Source organism: Solanum tuberosum, unplaced genomic scaffold (genome assembly GCF_000226075.1).
Source record: "Solanum tuberosum cultivar DM 1-3 516 R44 unplaced genomic scaffold, SolTub_3.0 scf00048, whole genome shotgun sequence".
NCBI lineage: Eukaryota > Viridiplantae > Streptophyta > Magnoliopsida > Solanales > Solanaceae > Solanum > Solanum tuberosum.
In genome coordinates this window covers 276,556-297,780 of record NW_006238976.1, presented here as the reverse complement: position 1 = coordinate 297,780, position 21,225 = coordinate 276,556, and the positions used below count along the sequence as shown (strand labels likewise).

The 21,225-nt window shown below is 32.7% G+C and overlaps 2 protein-coding genes across 3 annotated transcripts; one reads left to right on the top strand and one right to left on the bottom strand.

Annotated features, from left to right (window-relative positions):
- Positions 1-5,450: 5,450 nt before the first annotated feature.
- Positions 5,451-8,534, top strand: LOC102591089 (metal-nicotianamine transporter YSL1). 2 transcript variants are annotated; one of them, XM_015307114.1, is made up of 8 exons: positions 5,451-5,525; positions 5,738-6,124; positions 6,212-6,384; positions 6,455-6,549; positions 6,626-6,760; positions 6,963-7,152; positions 7,242-7,356; positions 7,431-8,534. In XM_015307114.1, exons 2-8 carry the CDS (start codon positions 5,746-5,748, stop codon positions 8,366-8,368), a joined length of 2,025 nt encoding a protein of 674 aa, XP_015162600.1. In that variant the 5' UTR covers positions 5,451-5,525; positions 5,738-5,745; the 3' UTR covers positions 8,369-8,534. The 2 variants fall into 2 exon arrangements, with proteins under 2 accessions (XP_015162600.1, XP_006343788.1); XM_006343726.2 differs by having other exon boundaries at positions 5,474-5,649.
- Positions 8,535-8,855: 321 nt separating this feature from the next.
- Positions 8,856-20,141, bottom strand: LOC102590733 (uncharacterized). The gene is made up of 14 exons (XM_006343725.2): positions 19,447-20,141; positions 18,143-18,262; positions 16,875-16,944; positions 16,553-16,666; positions 15,923-16,006; positions 14,980-15,030; positions 14,396-14,425; positions 14,180-14,242; positions 13,965-14,030; positions 13,674-13,802; positions 13,208-13,243; positions 12,332-12,451; positions 10,636-10,821; positions 8,856-9,389 (listed from the first exon to the last, which is right to left on the bottom strand). The coding sequence occupies exons 1-14, from the start codon at positions 19,974-19,976 to the stop codon at positions 9,279-9,281; spliced, it is 1,710 nt and encodes a 569-aa protein (XP_006343787.1). The 5' UTR covers positions 19,977-20,141; the 3' UTR covers positions 8,856-9,278.
- Between the last annotated feature and the right edge of the window lie 1,084 nt (positions 20,142-21,225).

Here is a 21,225-nt window from a genome sequence, read left to right as displayed (position 1 = left end):
CATCGCATTGTTTTCAGCTCTATGGGAGATATTGGACACATATAAAGTTGGTAACTTGGTATGCCACTTTTTTATGGATAGTGGGGAGGTGAGGGAATCCCCACCCCCCCACCCCAACTAACTTGTACAGTGGAATGGTCACCTCTAAATAATGTTCAAATCATATCATCTAGTGGGATGTACGAGATTTTAAGTTCACGATATTGAAATTGATAAATTCTCAGTGGACGGTTTCCCCTAAAATGGAAAAACACATGTCGTGCCAATATATGTTAAATGTTAATATCACCCCATCAAAATTCAAAGTATCGTTTAGCTTTACCTAAATATATTCATTATACTTTTTTGTATCTTCAATTGTGCTTTTGGGGAACATTAAGCTAATTGTTGGAGCTTTATATATAATTATATATATATCATGTAGTATCAACTAATTAATAACTGATTGATGGCTATTCAAGTATCGTCACCAAACAAGAAAAGGAGAAAAAAGCAAAAAGGTTCTTGGGTTCACTTTTAAGTTTGTCAAAACTCAACAATGAACGTTTTTTATTTCCGTTAAATATTTAACAAATTTTTTTTGTAAGATTTGACCAAGTATTTAGTGAGAGAAGGTATTAGGTATATATTGGACAAGTATGGAGGTAGAGCGTGTATGTTTCTTAATTAACTTCATTGATCATGAAATTGTTTGATAATAAAGATCAAAGATGACAATATATCAAATTTGTCGTAGCATTTAGTTTTGACCTTATATAAAGGTGCAGACTTCGCGATATTTGAGTTATCGAGATTTCTCTTTTCTTTCACTCGATCTTTTTACTTTTCTTTTGAGTCAGATTCTTAAGATATAAAATCAAATTTTCTAAATTTCTGTTATACGAATAATTAAGTAAATTAATAGTTAGAGATGAAATTAAACCTGAAAGAGACTTAACTTCTAGAAAGGAAAAATAATAATGGAGGAAATGAAGGGAGGTGAATAAAATTAGTAGCTAAGGGGGAAATGTAATGAGTTATCTATAGTTGCAAATTGATATAAACCATTGACTTAAAGAGTGAAACATTGTCACTTTCGAATTTGGAAGCATCCATCAAGTGGCGTGTGTTTGCCTCTCTTACAAATCAATCAACTATCAATTATCAAATATCATATTCTTTTTTTTGTTTGTATTCTATTTCTAAGGTAGACATTTTATGCAATTGTTCAAATCCAAGATAAAACACCTTTTATTTTTGTTCCTTTATATATTCTTCTATATACATTTTCCTTTAACCATAAAAGTCATTGTAGAAATTATGAGAATAATTTTCTCCATACGCAACAAGGATGTGTTCTATTAATTCTCACTCGATCGAATACTTATTTTTCTTTCTATGTAAGTCAAAGAAATAAATGCACGGTATGGAAATATGATAAAATGGTAAAAGTATAACTTTTTCATTCTTAACAAAAAGTTTGTGATTGATCATATTCCGAAAATGTATAGTATACGACTAAAATTCAGATTAGTCAAGTCAATAGATTCGATATGCTTCTAAAAATGTGGACTCAAAATTTAACCCCACACTACTATAGGAGGGATCTAGTTTAACTAATAGTGGATGTTTTCAACTCTTTGTTTTTTCTTTAGTTCATGGCTAACACATGCATGTTGAGTGTCTTTGTGGGTGTTTTCAACTTGGACCATATATAACTAGTTTGTGGATTAAAAAAAACAAACTTCATATCATGTTATGTTATATTATTTTCTTTGATCATACGCATTTGTATTAATAAGTCACAAAACTCAAGATATCTCTACTTAAGGTTGATATATTATACAGAGAAAACATATGTTATGTGGTTAACTTAATTAACTATTTAATAGACAAATGAAAACACACATAAATTATTTTTCTTTCAAGATTTGAATTGAAAGTATCTAACTGAAATATTTTATTAGGATCAATTAAGATGTTCAATTAGAATAGCTTAGTTCAAATATCTAAATATAGTATTATGGTACCATGTCCCATACCCATATAACTGAAACATCCATTAACTCAAATTATTAAGTACACTAATCTTAACTGCATTTGATTATAGTTTGTTTTTGTGTACTATCATCTTTCTTATTTTTATAATATTCTTTATTCTTGTTGCTTTCAACAAGGAGATGATGATGATGATGATACTCCACTAAAAGTAGTGGAGGTAGGCACAAATAAAAAGATAAGTCAATCCATTAATTATATACCAATTTAACTGTAATTAGAAGCTACTTGACACTGTTAATTACGAGATTAATAATAAAGTATGGAAAAGATCAACTCTACCTTTGCGAGCTTTGCAAAGCATATAAGTTGATTTGCCATACCAAAGAAGATATATACCATTTGCACAAATTCCATGTATGTCATTGAGCATTAATTATGGTAAGTTGACGATCAACGTAAAATTGACAGTTAGCTATTTATTATAAACTTGTCCAATAATATGTTTTTCACTATATATTGTGAAAATCTAAATTTGATTACAAGTATTTTAATACGTTTTAGAAATAGTCATTTAAGGATAAAATTGGAGAAAATAATTAGGAGAGTATTTCTTTTAAATTGATCATGTGAATTAAGTATAAGAATTTTTTTTAATTTTTTTAAAAAATATATTGAACAAGTAAAAAATAACAAAGCAAATAAATCATTTGAATATTAACAGAACAAGGTGGACATGAGGAAATGAGATCTCTTTTATGCAGAAATGAAGATCTTTAATCTAAAAAAGCTTGAGAACTAAAGTGGATTAGTACAAAATTTGTACTACAAACTCCAATTAATTTGTAATTTAAAAGCAATTATGTAATTGATTAAGAGTAAAGAAAGGAAGATGATTAAGTAGCTAGGTGTCAGTCCCCACGTCTTCCTCTCTTTCTTATGCCTAATTTTCAGCTAAATGTTTCCTAAGTAATTGTTTAAACATTCTAATTATGGCATTAAACAATGTTTGGATCTTGTTTTACTAATCAAATAGTCAAGTACAAAAAGTCCAATTTGGGGCCATACCTATAGATATTTATAGCCCACTTGTTTGAATTATATCAGTCAAAATGAAACAAGATTATTTTTATATCCCAATTATTTCTCTCACTCACTAGTGTATATATATCAAAATAAAATATTATTCTTGAAGTATATGACTATATGTAATAAGTAATTAATATTTTCACTAGTGTTTGGATTCGGCTAGTTAGCTATGCTGAACTTTGTTCTCCCTAGCTAGTATGTATGTTTTAGATATACTGTGACACATTTTACTCTTTTACTTCCCCAAAAAAATATTCCCTTCCTTTTCATTTATTTTTTATTTTAATTTGATATTAAATTTAAGAAGATTTTTGAATTTTGTTATCTTAAATTGAAAAAATATAATATATATCAAAATATTTTTTAATCTATAGTCTAGAATTAAAGAAATGTAAAAAGAGAGATAATTTTTTTTCTAGAAATGAACAAATTAAAATGAGAGGAATTCAGTTTCTTCTATTAATATTTTTGTCTGGAACAGGTAGTTCCAACTTGTCCAATTTAAAGCATCATCATTTTTTTTTTCTCTTCGATGGAATATATTTATTTTGAAACTCAATTAATTTAATTTCATTTTAATATAAAATATTTTCTATTAGAAACGACTTCATTCCCAATCCTTGAAGTCAGAATTTCTAATTATAAATGGAGAGTACTTATTATACCATTTTATACAAAACTACTACTTAACTATGTATGTAATTTTAGTATTAATCAAACATATTTTAATTTCTAAAGAATATTTAATTAGTTGTCATTTGTCAAGCAACCAACAGGAAGAATCTTTTTGACTCTTTTAGCCAATCAGATAAAGATGAATGAATTTTCCACTGTCCACCTCTCTTATTCATCTTTTATTTTATTCATATATAATTGACATATCACTCATTATATTCGAAAATAATTCACAATCATAATATTCGAATATATTTATATAGCCTTTTGAGAACTACAGGTTAATACACATCTTTGTCCAAAAATGTTTAAAAAGTTTATTTTTAAAGAGCTCAAATTTAGTTTATTTGTAGATTCCAAAATTAAAAATAAATAAAATAACACAAAAGAAAGAAAGAAAGAGACATGAACCAAAAGTTGGGTTACTTTATGATGGAAGAACCTCCTCTACTAGTAGATTATCTTTATGGATTCATGTTTTATTTATTTATATATATTGAAACAATTAAAAAAGATTATATTATAATTATTAACATAATCGTATATAAAAGACATAATACATAAATTTGCCTTTTAACTTGGCCAACTTTTGGGTGTGCACAAGTGTTTCACTTAAATGTGTATAAAGTTGCACAAATAGACAAATACATCATATGTGACATTCTACATGGCAATTTGCATCCTACATGGTGTCTTATGTGTATCTATGTCACGTAGGACTCATGTGCCTACGTGTTCAACTTTATACAAGTTTGAGTGTACCTATTTATGAATACCCAAAGTTAGAGGACATACATATGAAATAAAACCAAGTTAAATGGCACATTAATTTATTATGCCTATATAAAATGTTATATTACTCTCTTTTAAGTTACCATATTAAGCTTGTTCTAAAAAGTTTCTTGTAAGTTGTAACTATAAGATAATTTTATATGATCCACATCATATATATTATACTATCATATATAGCAGAGTCATTTTTATTGAAACATGACACCTTTTCTTCAAAAAATTATGTTGCATATATAAACATATTGAATTTGATTGTCTTTTTCATGTTCTTTCAAAAGTAAAAATTCCAGTTCTGTCATAGCTTTACTGATCATATTAGTGCATAGAAATTAAATTATATCCCAAGTATTATTTACGGGTTAGCAAAGTCGAACTCAATAATTTTCATTTATTTATATTTTAAAAATTTATTAAATATATACAAATTATTAATTTATACTTCAATAACTTGAGAAAAAATATTAAAATCTCGAACCCACCAGCTTTAAATTCCGACTCATCCAACCATGATCCCAATAATGCATGTACAAGGTCAATAATAAGGTCTGCATGCCAGCAAGATACTTGTTAAATAAACTCTCTCCATATATGGTGGTTATTTTTTCTTCCTTTTTGTTTGTTTGTGGGTATATACATAAATATATATTTTTCTTTCTTAGTAACATGAGAAAATACTTAATATTCATCATAAAATTAGTCAACTTACTCTACAAACAACAACAATAACATACTCGGTATAATTTCAAAAGTTAAGTCTAAATAAGATAGGATATATACCAATCTTACCCATATTTTTATGGGATAAAGAGGTTATTTTCGATAGACTCGGCTCAAAAATAAAATAGTCAACTTACAGTATGGAGGCAATAATATGAGTAAAAAAAAAGTACAAAATCCAAAATTCTGGGACCAGATCCCATATAAAAAAGCTCTAGGAATTGTTCACTTCATAATAAAAAGTTTCATTCTCTCAGTTTAATATCCTTTTTTTGGTAAAAATATTCCCAAAAACTATTAGTAGCTGTACTTCATTATATTCCGTTTTTACTTGTATTAATTTTATTTGTAACTTGTACCATTGAAGCTAACATTTCATCTAGCTAGCTCTTCCTCAAGGTATTATTTTTCTATCCTTTTTTTTTTTGAAAAAATAAGAGTTATTATGTAGTATTCTTAAATTATGAGTCTTTTTGAATTGTTGCAGTTGAAGTCATGAATAATAACAACACAGAATTAGAGCAAGTTCGTGATTTAGCTATGGAGGAACGCATGGAGGGGGAGGAGGAGGAAGAAGAGGAGTTGGCTGAGAGCGCGATGAGAATTCAACCTTGGACAAAACAGATCACGTTACGAGGAATAATTGCTAGCACAATTATTGGTAGCATTTACAGTGTGATACAAATGAAAATGAACCTCACAACTGGGATCAATCCTAATCTCAATGTATCAGCTGCTCTTCTTGCCTATGTTTTCATTCAGGCATGGACTAAGATCATTAAAAAACTCGGGTTCGTCTCTGTTCCTTTCACAAGACAGGAAAATACTATGATACAAACATGTTCTGTCGCGTGTTACAGCATTGCTCTTGGAGGTATATATATATTATCATAATGTATTTTAATTACTGTGTTGTTTTGATTTATTGATTTTTTGTGATAATGTTTATTTGAATTTTCAGGTGGACTAGGATCTTATTTATTGGGAATGGATAAGAAAACATATGAATTAGCAGGGGTTGGAACAGTTGGAAATACATCAGATAGTTATAAGAAACTTGAAATTGGTTGGATGATTGGATATCTTCTTGTAGTTTGCTTTATTGGACTTTTTGTATTAGTTCCACTTAGAAAGGTACTTTAAGTTCTTAATATTTTTTAATCATTTAAATTTACATAATTAATTGTTTTGCAATTATACACAGGTCTTGATAGTGGATTATAAGTTGACTTTTCCAACTGGAATGGCAACTGCTGTTCTAATTAATGGATTTCATGGAAAGAATGATAAAAAAGCTAGGTAAGATTAGCTTTTCTTTTTATAGTAATTTTAAATTATTAAAAGTGCATAATATAAGTTGTTGATTATTTTGCAGAAAGCAAGTGAAAGGTTTCCTCAAGTTTTTTTCCTATAGTTTTAGCTGGGCTTTCTTTCAGTGGTTTTACACTGGCAAACAGGATTGTGGATTTCAACAGTTTCCTACTTTTGGATTAAAAGCATGGAAACAAACGTATGTCTTTTTCCTTTTGGCTGAATACATCGACAACCCCTTGAAAGTGTCTGATAGGAACACTTTATCAGGTTCTTATACAGATCAAGTCGTACTTTGAGTGTCTAAATGAAATTTACTAGGGGGTTGTCGATGTATTTGCTTCTTTTTTTTCTGCTTAAACTTGATGATGGCCTAACATATAGATTCTGTTGTGGTGTAGATTTTACTTTGATTTTAGCTTGACTTATGTGGGAACTGGAATGATATGTCCACATATAGTAAACATATCATTGCTTCTTGGGGCAATTCTTTCATGGGGTGTTATGTGGCCTCTCATTGCAAAACTTAAAGGAGAATGGTTCCCTGCTGATATATCAGAATCCAGTATGAAAAGCCTTAATGGTTACAAGGTTAATTAATATAATCTTTCTCTAAATTTTAATCTGAATTTGCTGCAGATTTTTTCATTTTATAGTACTATATGTTTCTTGATATATAGGTCTTCATCTCCATCGCGCTCCTCCTTGGTGATGGGCTCTACAATTTTGTCAAGATATTGTATTTCACACTGTCTAGTGTTCATGAGAGGTTCAAACGCAAAAATCTAAGTCCAGGTAAACTTCAATTTAGCTTTATTATAAGTACTGTTATGTATGTATCATGATTAATCAAATACTTGGATTACTAGATATATCAGCAGCAGGGGTGAGGCAGAAGAAGAAATCAGAGGATGTGAAATGCGATGAAGCGTTTGTTAGAGAAAGAATTCCAATGTGGATTGGAGGTGTAGGGTATTTAGCATTGGGGACTATTGCTGTGATTATGATTCCATTGATTTTCCATGAGATCAGATGGTATTGGGTGATCCTAGCTTATCTTTTTGCTCCGTCTTTAGCTTTCTGCAACGCGTATGGCTCAGGTCTGACAGACATAAACATGGCGTATAACTATGGTAAAGTGGGACTTTTCATGATGGCTGCATTGGCTGGTAAAGAACATGGTGTCATTGCTGGTTTAGCTGGTTGTGGTTTGATAAAGTCAGTAGTTAACATTTCTTGCATTTTAATGCAAGATTTTAAGACAGGGCATTTAACATTGACATCTCCAAAAACTATGTTTCTTAGCCAGGCTATAGGGACAGCTTTAGGCTGTGTGATAGGTCCATTATGCTTCTTTTTGTTCTACAATGCATTTGATATTGGCAATCCAAATGGTGAATTCAAGGCACCTTATGCATTGATCTATCGAAACATGGCTATTCTTAGTGTGCAAGGTGTTTCAGCTTTGCCTCAACATTGCTTGCAGCTGTGTTATGGGTTCTTTGCATTTGCTGTTGCGATAAATTTGGTGAAAGATCTTTCTCCAGAGAAGATAGGGAAGTGGATGCCATTGCCTATGGCGATGGCGGTGCCTTTTCTAATTGGTGGTTATTTTGGTATTGATATGTGTATAGGGAGTTTGGTTGTGTTTGTGTGGCACAAACTTAACTCTAAAACGGCCAAGGTGATGGTTCCAGCAGTTGCTTCTGGTTTGATCTGTGGAGAAGGTCTGTGGATTCTTCCTGCATCTATACTTGCTTTGGCCAGGGTAGCTCCTCCAATCTGCATGAAATTCTTGGCTTCTTGAAGAATTTCAGTGTCCATAAAAATGAAAAAACTAATGTACTGATTTACAGGAGAATTTTAAAGTCACCTACAGCACGTTTCGTTTAGTTTTTTCTCTAGGAACTGATAAAGTTGTATCTCACAGATGATATTTATAATGAGAATGGGTGGCATTCATTTACAATAAATTTTGATATCATGTGCAAAATATTACAAGTTTTCTGTAAGCATTGTACATCCAAGAACATAATTACTAAAATCCATTAAAACAAATCCTCAATTGCTATCTGGATCCTTTGTTTCCAGAGAGAGAGAGAGAGAGAGAGAAAAGAGAATAAGACGTTAGAAAGAGAGGTGAGGGAAATTACATTGAAAGTACACATTAATTAACCATGTTTTAGGCATAAGTATGTGTGTCAAGCTTGCATTCATTAGCTTGTATGTGTGTTTTGTTTTCTATCAGATTAATTAAAAGTCAATTGCAGGTATCTACAGTAAAAAAGCATGAATAACCTAAGAAATGGTAAGTAACTTGCTATGATTAAGGATCAATCGTGTTTACAATGTCTCTGAATATATCTTAAATCCTTACCAAATGCATAACTAAAACAGCTATGCAGCATTTCCTCTTTCAATTTAAATAAGCAAATCAACTCGATAGACGATCACAAGAAGAACCCTCTAAGAATTTAATTAAAAAAGTCTCTTCCTTAATCCACATCTATGAAACATCATCAGTACAAGCTCAAATATCTGTAGTCCTGTGACATACGTCCGCTTAAAAGAGGAACTTCAATGAACCTCATTTCATGTGAAAAATCAAATAATATACAAGTGTACATTAGCAACAGACTCCAGAGGCTAATAAATCAGGCTTTTCTCGAGCAGGAATCCCACCTTTGAGGTTGATCATATAGTTACATGCAAAAAGCTTATGAAGTGATGATGCCTGCCAAAACGTCACTCTTGCCCCTTGCACCTATCGTGTAAACCAAACGAATTGCATCAAGCCACCAGTCCAAAGATTCCCATGAATCAGCAATCTGAGAAATAGAAGAATGTCACAAGATCATGCAAAAGGAAATTTTCCAAGGAATGTAAAATACTATAACTCCAAAACTGAATGTAAAATTTAGGAGGTGTTCCAATCAATAGAGTAATCTTAAAATGAACATATTTAAAACTTCGTTTTCCCACTCTCATCCCTTCACCTACAAGAAGGAACTCATGGAGAACATAAAACTAATGAATTATGTTTCACGAATAAGGAGAATGACGATCTGCACACAATGTTCATGTTCACCTCTGGGAAACCATTTTATATGTTTTCTGAACAGATCAAATGTAGATAGCACCATCTGTAACAGTAGCTTAAAGTTTGCAAAATTACCACAACATCTTTGTACAAACCTGAAAACAAGTCCTATCTAAACGTAATAATCTCCAACTCGGAAAGTCCAGAGTGAAAATGTAATTGAGTGGGATAGAAGTGAGATAAACTGATAAAGATATGACAAATGGGTCTGTTCAAAGAGAAGGTAATATCTGAAGACAACCCAAATACAGTTTTTAGATGTTACCAAAGTAAGCCTTTTTGTGGCATGAGAGTAAGAGAGGGAAGAAGGGCATTACAATCATGGAAGGTTTCTCACTATGACCATAGAGAGAAAAGTAGATTTAACATAATAAAAGTGGACGTAGATAGATCATAAAAGTCAATTCATTCCTAAACGATAGCCAAATTTCCATCACAAGATGAAGAAAGGTGAGTGGGTCATCACAGCAAACAGGTCAAGGACAGTGAAGGGTAGGTCCGGGCTTGATGGCAATAATATTCCATAAATTCCAAACACATAGGCAAAGGCACTATGAAAGGATGGGCCCATTTTGCAAAGGAGGCAATGACTTTAAGAATATCAAATCATCTTCTAAAGGAAGCAATCAAAACACCCTATGTTGAAAACATTAGCTTTTGTTGATGAATTATAACTAGTCACCCTCCTTTTAAAATAATCCATAAATGACTTGTAATTTTCATTGGCCGTGTTGACAGAGAATATGACTGTCTCAAATAATTAAGAAACATATGTACTGCTGTCTCCAATTTATAGGTTTGCATAGGACTGGATTTGTGTTCTGACCCTGATTATCATCAAGATAGAGAATATAGCAATCAAATTTCTACTGCTCTCTAAGGCATATTTATCCATGAGCTGAAATAACTATCAGAAGTAGCCGCAGGAGACATCTTAAGTGGAAAATGTAAGTTGAGAAAGCACGAAGAATTACCATGTAAACTGGCCCATGAATCGTATCAATACGGAGGCCTGCACCAGGTGGTAATGTAAGATCTGCACAGGCTGATACAGAGATGATATCTGGCACATCAACTTTAATTGCTTGTCTACTAGGACTCATATCTGCTGAATTTGATGAAAGGCTACTTGACATGTGTCTTTGATCAACTTTACTGATCTGTCCAAGCAGGAAAAGGAATTAGTTAATTACTAGTAAGGAAGCTACAATTATGTATCAAATTAGACATGCAAGAACATTCAGATCCATCATGTTGAAGACGTAATTAAGAATATAAATGTGTTCTCTTTCGGTATAGCTTGAAACTTTTTAGATGAGTTGGTCACACTTCAACATGGTATAAGAACAGGTTGATCTCCTATGCTCGAGTCTCACTGCCACCTATTATCAAAAAGAATTTTCATGTGCTTGGCCATGAAACAAAAACAAAGTAGCATGTGAAGGAACGTGTTGAAGTCATAACTAAGAACATGAAAATGTGTTCTTTTTAACAACTTAAGCTTTTAGATGAAATGGTCACACAATTCATCACTACTAAAAGGCAAAAATATCTTGTCATCTACTTGATCGATCTAAAAGAAGAACATATCACTTTGTGTGCATCAAATGGATTTAAAGTTGACCTTTAGGGAAATAGAGCATTCTTCAGTTCAAGTGGGAGACTAGAACTTGATGACAAGGACAAAATAGCAAATGCAAATAGTCACAAACCTGTGACATGGTAGCTTTACATAACTGATATGCAAGGTTAGAAGTTCAAAAGGATCATGCAAATAATGATAAGCTAAGGTCCAACCACGTGATCTGGTCATACTTTTCCATAGTTGAAAACAGTTTAGGACCCATTTGACCACAGATTTTTTTTTTGGCAAAGTCTGTTTGGCCATAGAATTTGTCTAGTTTCTTGTGAAATTTTGAAAACCAAATCCCAAAATCTACTAAAAACTTGTTTTGGGACCAAAATATAGCTAATGATATCCTTTTAAATTTTAAAACTTACCCTAAACTTTGATATTTTATAAAAAAGCTCATCGATTTATGACCCCCACTAATTCCTATCTACCCTTTTCAGTCATCTGATCTGGAAATGCATGCTCACCGTGAAGAGATTATTCGTAGAATGTGGAAAGATTATATTGAATAGCTAGTTAGTATTGTTGTTATTATTTAGCTTTTCACTAATGGATCTTCGTAACTAATTTTAATATGACGAATTATAGTAGCTAGTAATTGTGTTATTAGTAACTTTTATTAAAATATTGTATTATGATTTTAGGATAATGTATTATGTAGTTTATTATAAAAATGATAATTTTGTGCCGAACTTATGGATATTTTAGCTAGTTTTTAGAACTTATGGGTATAAGTCATGTTTCATGTTTTTCAAAAAAAAAAAAGGTGACATGTGTCCAAAAACTTTTTGAAACTTCAATCCAAATCTGATTTCCCAAAATTATTTGGGAAAATCTATGGCCAAATGCTAGCTTAATTTAGCTATGCTATTATAATTGTGGAGAAACCTCATAGCATGAAAAAATTTGAATGCAAGACAGGTTTCCATATGGAGCTAGACTTTTAAACTCTCCGTGAAGAAAAAAAGAACCAGGATCGTGTACATAAAAATACTGTGCATTTATTGGTAACAAACAGAGGCATGGAATGTTTTCACCTGTTGAAGCCCTTCCTGATTCAAAACAAACTGAGAACGCTTCCAGTCACTGTGTGGTGCGAGTGGACTACCAGCAGGTGGTGAAGTGATATATCCGACCTTTAGGTAGGGCAGAGGTAGCTGAAACAGAGAAGTGCTTTTAGAACTTGATTGCATTATTTGACAAACTTACATGCCTAGTAAGATTAAATATGCCCAAAGAAGAAAAAGCTTCAACACATGCTTATCTCAATAATCAAACTATTACATAATAAGAGCACTTGTTTCACTAGACTACTGCAAATGATATTTGACGGCAAAGCAAGAGGTTTTTTTCATAAAGAAAGGGAAGGGATCCAACTTAGTAATGATTAAAATTAGAATTACAAAATTATCCTATGTAGTTGCAAAATAAAAACTTGTTCTCTATTTTCTCAACGACCAGAGAGAGTGAGAGAGAGATTAGTCTAAGAGGTGAAACCAACTTTTCATTGACCCTTCTCCTTTTGCTTTTGCCATACTAAAGAGCTCCCTTGAATATACTAATAAAGAAGGATTACTTGATTTTTCATATAAAAGCCCTCAACCATTTTGAATTTTGATCATCATAATGAAAAATTGTTATTCCATGATTTGCCAAAATGCTTTCCACTCTTTTTGAATGGAAACCTTCTCCCCTCATCTATATTGTTAAAAAGATAAACGAAACTCTCATTTTGATTCTTATAGGATTTCAAATCTATCAAAAAATAAGTTTTATCTCCTGTTTGGGTGCACTTCTCTTTAGCTGCATATAATTTCAAATATACTCCTAAGTTTTAAGCGTAATAAAACAAATACAACAAAATAAGAAGGGGGACTATTCAGAGACTAAAGGATCCAAGAAATAATACATACCATAGATCGCACAAGCTTCAAGGCACTTGTATAAACCTGCATAACAATAGACAGCTGAAATGAGGACAACAGAGAAAGCGGGCACAACAAGTTAAAACAGAAGAATAGCCACTGGATTGCTGATGCCAACTTTCCTTCACAAGATAGCAGAATTATGATTAAAATCTTGAATTACAAGCAATGTGTATCACCAGGGAACACAGTTTAATCTCTTTTGATACGGTTAGCCAAACCAGAGTATAGAGTTAATAAGTGATAGTGACACCAGCACCAACAGTTACCATGTCAGGGGTAGATTAGTTTGAAGAAATTGGAAGGGAAGGCACGGATTAAAGATGGCGTATTTCTAACTTTACTCAATATCTCCACTGCACTCTTTCCCCTTATCATCACAACCAATTTTTATACAAACAGAAATATAATGGAGATAAAGTGGAATCATATATTTCAAATATAAATGACATACCGAGTAATTTGGTTTAAGTGCATGTGCAGCAGCAATGTAAATCGCAGACTGGCTGTACAACTCATTAGGAGAAATATCTTTAGCAGTAACAGCTCCCCCTGTTCTTGACATGTCCTCTGCTAATCCATACTGCAAGAGAATGGTGCAAAAAGAAGGTTATCATCATTTCCACTTTGTCCTTTCACATTGTTTAAGTTTTTTCAATTTTCACTTGAAAAGGAGGAGGTTGCTGTAAATGATCAACACTCTCCCAAGTACAGAAGCCAGAAGGAGCAATTATGTTAAACCCACCAGAACAGTTCCAAGGTTGTAGATTGCTCTATGGAAATCAAATTGCAGTTGGATTGCTGCACGAAACTGCAAGTTCATAAGAATTGATGAGTGACGTGTGAGCATAAACAAAAATTATATAAACAATTTTTTTAGAATTCTACCAAACTACTGGACCTAAATGATTTTGCAGCTTATTCTTCATATTTAGGCTCTGTGTCGAATAACACCAGTACCTTACTGATCGCTGTTTTGACAATTGTTAGCTTTTCTCTTGCAGGAACAATTGCACTGAGTTCCTGGATGTATTTCGAAAAGCATAAGGTCAGATTTCATTCAGCAAACTGAAATACACAGCAAAATTCAGGAACTATAAATGACATAAACTACACTAACAATATTTTGAAGTCTAGAAAAGATTGTCCAGAATAGGTTTTTTCAAGTAAATATACCTGCAGGGCAAGTCCCCAGTTGTTCAATGCCTGGAATGACAGTCAAAGGCATTAGAGTAGGAAAAACTCATAAGGACAAGAGATCAAAAGTAGATCAATAGAAGGTAAAATAATGCATCTCAGGAGAAAAGCAGCAAATTTTTTTTTATACAGGCAAAAGAAAAGCAGCAAAATACATATGAAATGAAGGCCAACGTCTGCTTAGCCTTAAACCTAAATTCACTAGCATAACATATAGAAAATTGTTCAACATAAAAAACCACAACTACAGGACAAAAGCAGATCAATTATGTGACCTCCAAATAAAAAAAAACAAAAGGAGATTAATAAGCTGGTATGTTAATCATAAAAGATATAGTACAACTGCATCCTTTAGAAAGAGTTATTTGATATACTGGTAAATTGGTATACCCAAAGAAATAACAAGGCCTCTGTACTAACAAATAGGAAAAATCAGAAGAATATCTGTATTTGTGATAATACAGCCTTCACAAAAATAGCATTCAAAAAAACTATAGTCTGGTAAGGAAAAAACAGGGACAGATAGCCACTATTACGGTTAGTTAAACTAGATTAGAAATTACCTGTGGACTGTTCCAATTGAGCTGGACAGCCTTTTCATAATTCTTTGTTGCCTGAAAATTTAAAAGAATAAGAAAAGTTTTTTGAATAAGGACGAGTTTTATTGTTCTCATGAAATCATAAGTTGCCAATCAAAGTATAAAAATTATGTTTGTATTCTATTTCTAGAAATATCAAAATAACACATCTTCTCTACTTATATAAATTTTTACAACCAAATAAAAGAACGTTGGCAGGATTAAAAGCAGTTTTTGAACAAAGTTGGAAAGCAGAAAAGGACGAACATGCTAGTGAGCCGTGGAAAGGTAGTTCAGAGGTGGGAGAAGGGAATGATGTGGAACAGCAATAGAGGATAGAAAGGGCGACAGCAACAGATGAAGAGGAAAAAACATATGGGAAGGAAATCGTACGAATAGGGTGACGAAAACTGGGTTGGGGTTGGGGAGAAGGTGGGAGTGGTAGTATTGAGGATGGGGGATAAAGGTAAGAGTAATGTAGGATGTTGAGAAGAATAGGGAACAGATAAAGCAGAGACACATTTTTTCTTTCTTTTTTGTGTTTGTGTGCATGCATGAAAGATGTATCTAGAACAGGAACAGTTACAACACCATCGTTTGAATTCTCTTTTCCACATTCTGAAACTTAAAACAGGAAACTAATTTCTTGATACCAAACCATCCCTCAATTAGGTAACAAAGAAACAATAAGGCAAATGATACCAAAGTGGTTGTTCAAGTGTGACAATAATTCAGAATAACTTCTACATATAAAAAAAAAATCAGAATAACTTCAATATCTTCATCCATGGCTCTTGCAAAGGTGATACATCTATTGACAGAACATAGAAACATAGATGAGGAAAGATGTCTCCATCTATTAGGACCAAACAGACTCTTTTCGCCCATGAGGAAATGAGAGAAAATAACAGAATAAAGTTAACAATACCTGCTTCCAAAGTTCTTCAGCTTCTTTTGTACGACCCCGGATTTTGGCTCGATCAGATATTGCAATGGCCCAATTGTAGTAAGCCTGAGATAAATAGGAACAAGACAGAGATAAAACAAGAAGGAAAAGCCAGTTCAGCAGCTGAAGAAATCTTTACCAAACTTCCATACCATGTCATAGTGTATATATATATATATATGTGCACATGTGTGCGCATGTGTGGGTGGGTGCATGCCAATGTTAAGGATAGGAAACTTCTACAAGCAATATGAATTGCTCCTGCAACTCAATGTCAGTGGATGCACTTCAATGGAAGTGGACAATACAGTATTAAATTTGCAATTTGGTACAAGGTAGCGGGTTTTGCTGCTGGAGAATAATGAAAAGGCTTTATCAAAAAGAAAATCATCAGAGAGAACGCTACTATGTATGAAATAGTGAGAGATCATAACATAGGCCAATAAATAGTGACTTTTCATATAAAGTACTCTGATCTTCAGGTAAATATTACTTAATCCAACATCACAATGTAGCCTAGACCAATTACATTTACACAAATTTACATCTTAAATAAATGAATTGTAAAAAAAAGTAAAATCAAAGGACTATTAAAAGGTTTTGAATACATACATCATTCAGCGTAGGACAAAGGCGGGTTGCCTCCTCATACTTTTTGCATGCCTGTTCGAGCAAAGAATCTTTTGAAGGTGAAGTGGAATCTGGGCTTACATTATCTGCACTTTCCTGCATGAAAAGTCAAAACTAAGAATTATTGAACCATGAATAATTTCTATGGAAGGAAGATTCAGATCCTTTGATAAGTAGATAATGGGATTACTTTTTCTCAAATTCTTTTTCCTTATCTATAGGTCGTTCCTAGATAAAGCTTGCATAGGATGACAAAAAGAAAATTGCAAGACAATCAGTCCAGAAAACTGAGAAATCAAATTACCTGAAGAACCAGTGCCCAATTATAAAGCGCATCAAAATCTTCTTGATTTCGCTCCAGTGCAGTAGCATACCTGTACAAAGATCAGAACTCACATAGGCCTTCATGAAATCAAAGCTTAATATGTGAAATGTTTCTATGCAGTTCAGAAAACTGACCCACAAGAATTGTGCACAAATGCACTAACCAGACCGACAACAACATACTTGTTGTAATCCCAAAAGTGAAGAATGCATTAACCAGACCACAAAGAGAAAATAAACAAAGTCACCAAGAAACCCCACATTGACAGAAATGAGAATCTATTCTTGACAAAGACATGGAACAGATGCTGAAACTGTCGTTTCATACTTCAAAGTTTTTTTCTTCTTCTCCCATAAGATAGCAGTTCATTTTGTGGTCCTAGCAGAACATTTCAAAATATTCAATTGACTCTCATGTTTTGATATGAACAATCTTACACATAGCACTCAGTGAATACTCTATCAGATCCAGTCACGAACTACTTTAAAGGGGTAAATATCTCACATTCAGATCATCCATGGAGAAAAGTCATGGAAAACGGAACTCCCCATAAATTGGCATGTGTAACTTGGTTGGTGGCTAAGGAGGCTTGCCTAACCCAGCACAACCTACAGAGTACAGAGAAGGGGACTGTATCTATAACAGGTGTTTTTGTATGACAGTAATACGAAGATGCAAATCATCTTTTCATTCACTGTAAATTAATCAATTGGATATGGAGCATGCTATTGGATATATTTGAGGTGAAATGGACCATGTCAAAGACAATAAGGGAGATATTGATAAGCTGGACCAGAGGAGGAATTTGGTAAAGTTCAAAATTTAAATACCATAGTTCAATTGTATGGTGGATTCTTTACAGTGAAAGAAATCATTAGTATTCTGAAGAAAAGAAGGAAAGCATGATCAGATAGATACAATTGCTTTTGTGTCAAGTTTTGTGGAAACGAAATAGATACCATGTTAGACTTCTACTTTCATTACAGGATTGAAGAGGAACTGAATTTTGCCTTTTGAAATCTACACTCCCGGAACCCACTCAGTATTCGAGAAATCTCAATAAAATCATTACCTATCAAATAAATAAAAAAAAGGGGACTCGGACTCCTTGAAGAAAGTGAATTGTCTGGAGGCCTCTTGATTTACAAACCATAAAACTTGTCATGAAATTAGAATTTGGAATGCAGCCTAAGCCCAATTAAGATATGCAACACCATAACTAAAATGGTGCTAAAGATTAGATGTACCTCCGGGCAGCATATGTTAGAATCCGTTGGCGAGATCGGCCCTCCTCATCAGCACCTGTGACACTGTTAATCAACTCCAAGGCAGCATTACTTTCTGCATGCTGCTGACTGCTCTGTTGACTGGAGAACCAAATTCACAAGTAACAGGAAAATGTAAGTTATAGGCTTCTTAATGTTCAAAAATAAAAAGAACGAAAAAACAGTAGATGTCATGAGGTATTGAGGTCAAGCTGAAGTATTTGTGGTTGTAGAAGTGATTCAAAATAAACAGCAGAGATTACTCAAAAGATGATAGGTTGAATAAATTGATTGCATAGTTAAAGCAATCAAAATGCCTTCAAATGTCACATCTCTGGAGAACTTAGCTATAGGGAGCTATTATTTTAACATCAAATGGAAGTATGGAACTAATAATCCTTCTATCCCTTTCAAATTCAGATTCAAATTTGGGATTAGATTGATGTTACATCATCATGAGGTGTTAAGTATAGCTCTTATTATCAGAAAATGGTGTCTGAATCTATTCTCAAGGATCAAAACAGAAGCCTCAACTGATTTGAAACATGAATTACACAAGGCAAACTTTCAGCTTTTAACCCATGACTATGCCATCTAGGCACTCGAGATACTTTGAATTCATTTTGTGCTTTAGACATTATTTTTGTGTTTCATTATATGTACAACAATATCAGTGGTCAAAACAAGAAGGTGTGATATATTCAGATGCTGGCATCGTCATAACTCAAAAAACCAGCCATCATTTTCTTCAATCATGTCCATTTTCTTGTCAAATTTTGTTAGTGTTTTGTTTACTTTCATTCATGGTTATTTTCTCCAAGCGAGTGTGTTTTCTTGCCTTTGTGTCTGTTATACTATAATCTTCTTTACTTCTTCTCTCAATTTTTTTTTGTGCTTCATATATTTTCGTTCATGATCATTTTTATCAAAACCACCTGAACTTCGTTGCGTTAGCATCAATGACAGTTAACTTGGATGAGTATATTTTACAATCAAGGATGAATTCTACCATCGGACAAGACATCACCTTCTTCAATTAACTAGTTTTGTAGTAAACTCTTCTTTGTCTTTTATTTATCTTCATTCATGATCATATCGGCAGTCAGCTTATAGTTAACTTGGATGAGTAAGCTATACATTCGAGAATGCACTTTTACAACAGAAGCATCTGATTCAATCTAGCATGTTGATGATATTTTTTAGTTGATAAGTACACATTAATGATATTTTCAGTACTGCAATTGAAAGGTGCATTGCATTTTACAGAGAAGCCAGCGAACACAAACCTGTGAGGTGTGTCGCTTTCTCGTCTTTCAGCTTCAGAATCTTCATTGGCATCTCCATTCTTCAATTCATCCAACAACTCTCTCATTGTAAATGTTCGGCTACCTTCATCCTTTTTTAGCTGCTTCGAGTTACTTCCCGTTTCATTAGATTCAACAGTATCACCCTTCGGCTCATCCGCTTTGGGATCTGAATCATCTGAGTTGTTCGATCGGATCAATTCCGAGGCCTCTGCATTGTTCAATTGTACATCTCCAGACTGGCTAGAAATATCTCTCTCATTTGCCTTGGGATCTGCATCACTCGCCTCGTTGGATTTCGTCAATTTCTCGTCAGATTTTGAAGCCTCTGCATCGTTTGACTGTACATCTCCGGATTGGGTAGCAAATTCCTTGGATTCCTCGTGTTTCGGATCTCCAGCACCGTCTGCTGGCGCTTCCCCCGACAGGATCGCGGTGTCTCCTGGGTCAGTCACGGTGGCCGGAGCTTCTACTTCTTTTTGCAATTCCGTTTGGTCGACGGTTGAGGACATGGTGATAAACAGCGGAGGAGTTAACAATGGCGAAAATCTGTTTGAATGTGAATCTCCGAGCTAATGACGAAGTTCATGTGACAAAATTGGTTTTGATGCAAATTATAAGGACTAGTAAATCATAAAACAGAAAATGGTTGGGCTAAAGCAGCAAAGTTAGAGACTTCTGAGGTTTACAACAAATTTACTGAACTTCAATGGAAGGCAGCCTTATATTATGAACTTGGGAAAAGGGTATGATATACCTCAACTTTGTCATTTAGAAGTGATATATCTTCGTTATAAAAGTGGCATATATATACCCTATTATTATACAAATAGGTCACATATACCCTTTTCCTCTAATGGAAGTGGAAAAATTAATTTTAGTTTAATTTTTTTTTTAAAAATAAAATAAAATATATATATATATATAATTCCATATGGGTATATTTAATCCTCCTCAAACATATATTATTTTTAAAACATTTTTTTTGTTTCAATGACTAATTTAGATTTATTATTTTGATGGTCAAATTTATTTAAGTTTTGCTAATATTCTTGTAAAATTTATTATAGATGACTCAATTTTTTTCTTCAAATACAAAAACTAAATTACAATATATCCAAAAAAAATAGTTTTAAATTTTTTTCTTTACACTAAGGAGTGAAAAAATAATAATAAGAATAAGAAACTCAAATAATGATAATCAAGAAGTCAAAAAATAATGTATGTCCGAAAAAAATTAAAATATACCTTGAAATTTGCTAGAAAAATCATATATACCCCTAAATAATTTTTTAAAAAAAATCAAAATTTAAAACTATAAATTTAAAACTAATTTTTTCACTTTCATTAAATGAAGGGTATATGTTAGCTCATTTTATAACGGTAGAGGTATATGTGAACCGTTTGTATAACAGTAAGGATATATATGAGTCATTTTTCATAACGAAGGACATATCAGCTCCAAATGACAAAGTTGAGGGGTATATTTTTCCCGATGAACTTTTATGTATACTGTAACAAAATTCGTTTTCACCCATAATTTCTTGTAAAGTCAATTGTGTCCTTATTTTGCTTTCGATTTTCTTTTTTGATTTTAATATAAATAAGTATCAGTAGTATCATAGACAAATCAAATATTTACACTTACAAAGCACTCTGACCATTCTTCTAATTCTGCATTTCTAACAACATTTTGTTGAGATAGATGCATCAAATCAAGAACTTAGGACATTAAAAAATTAAAGTGATTAATGAGCGTGT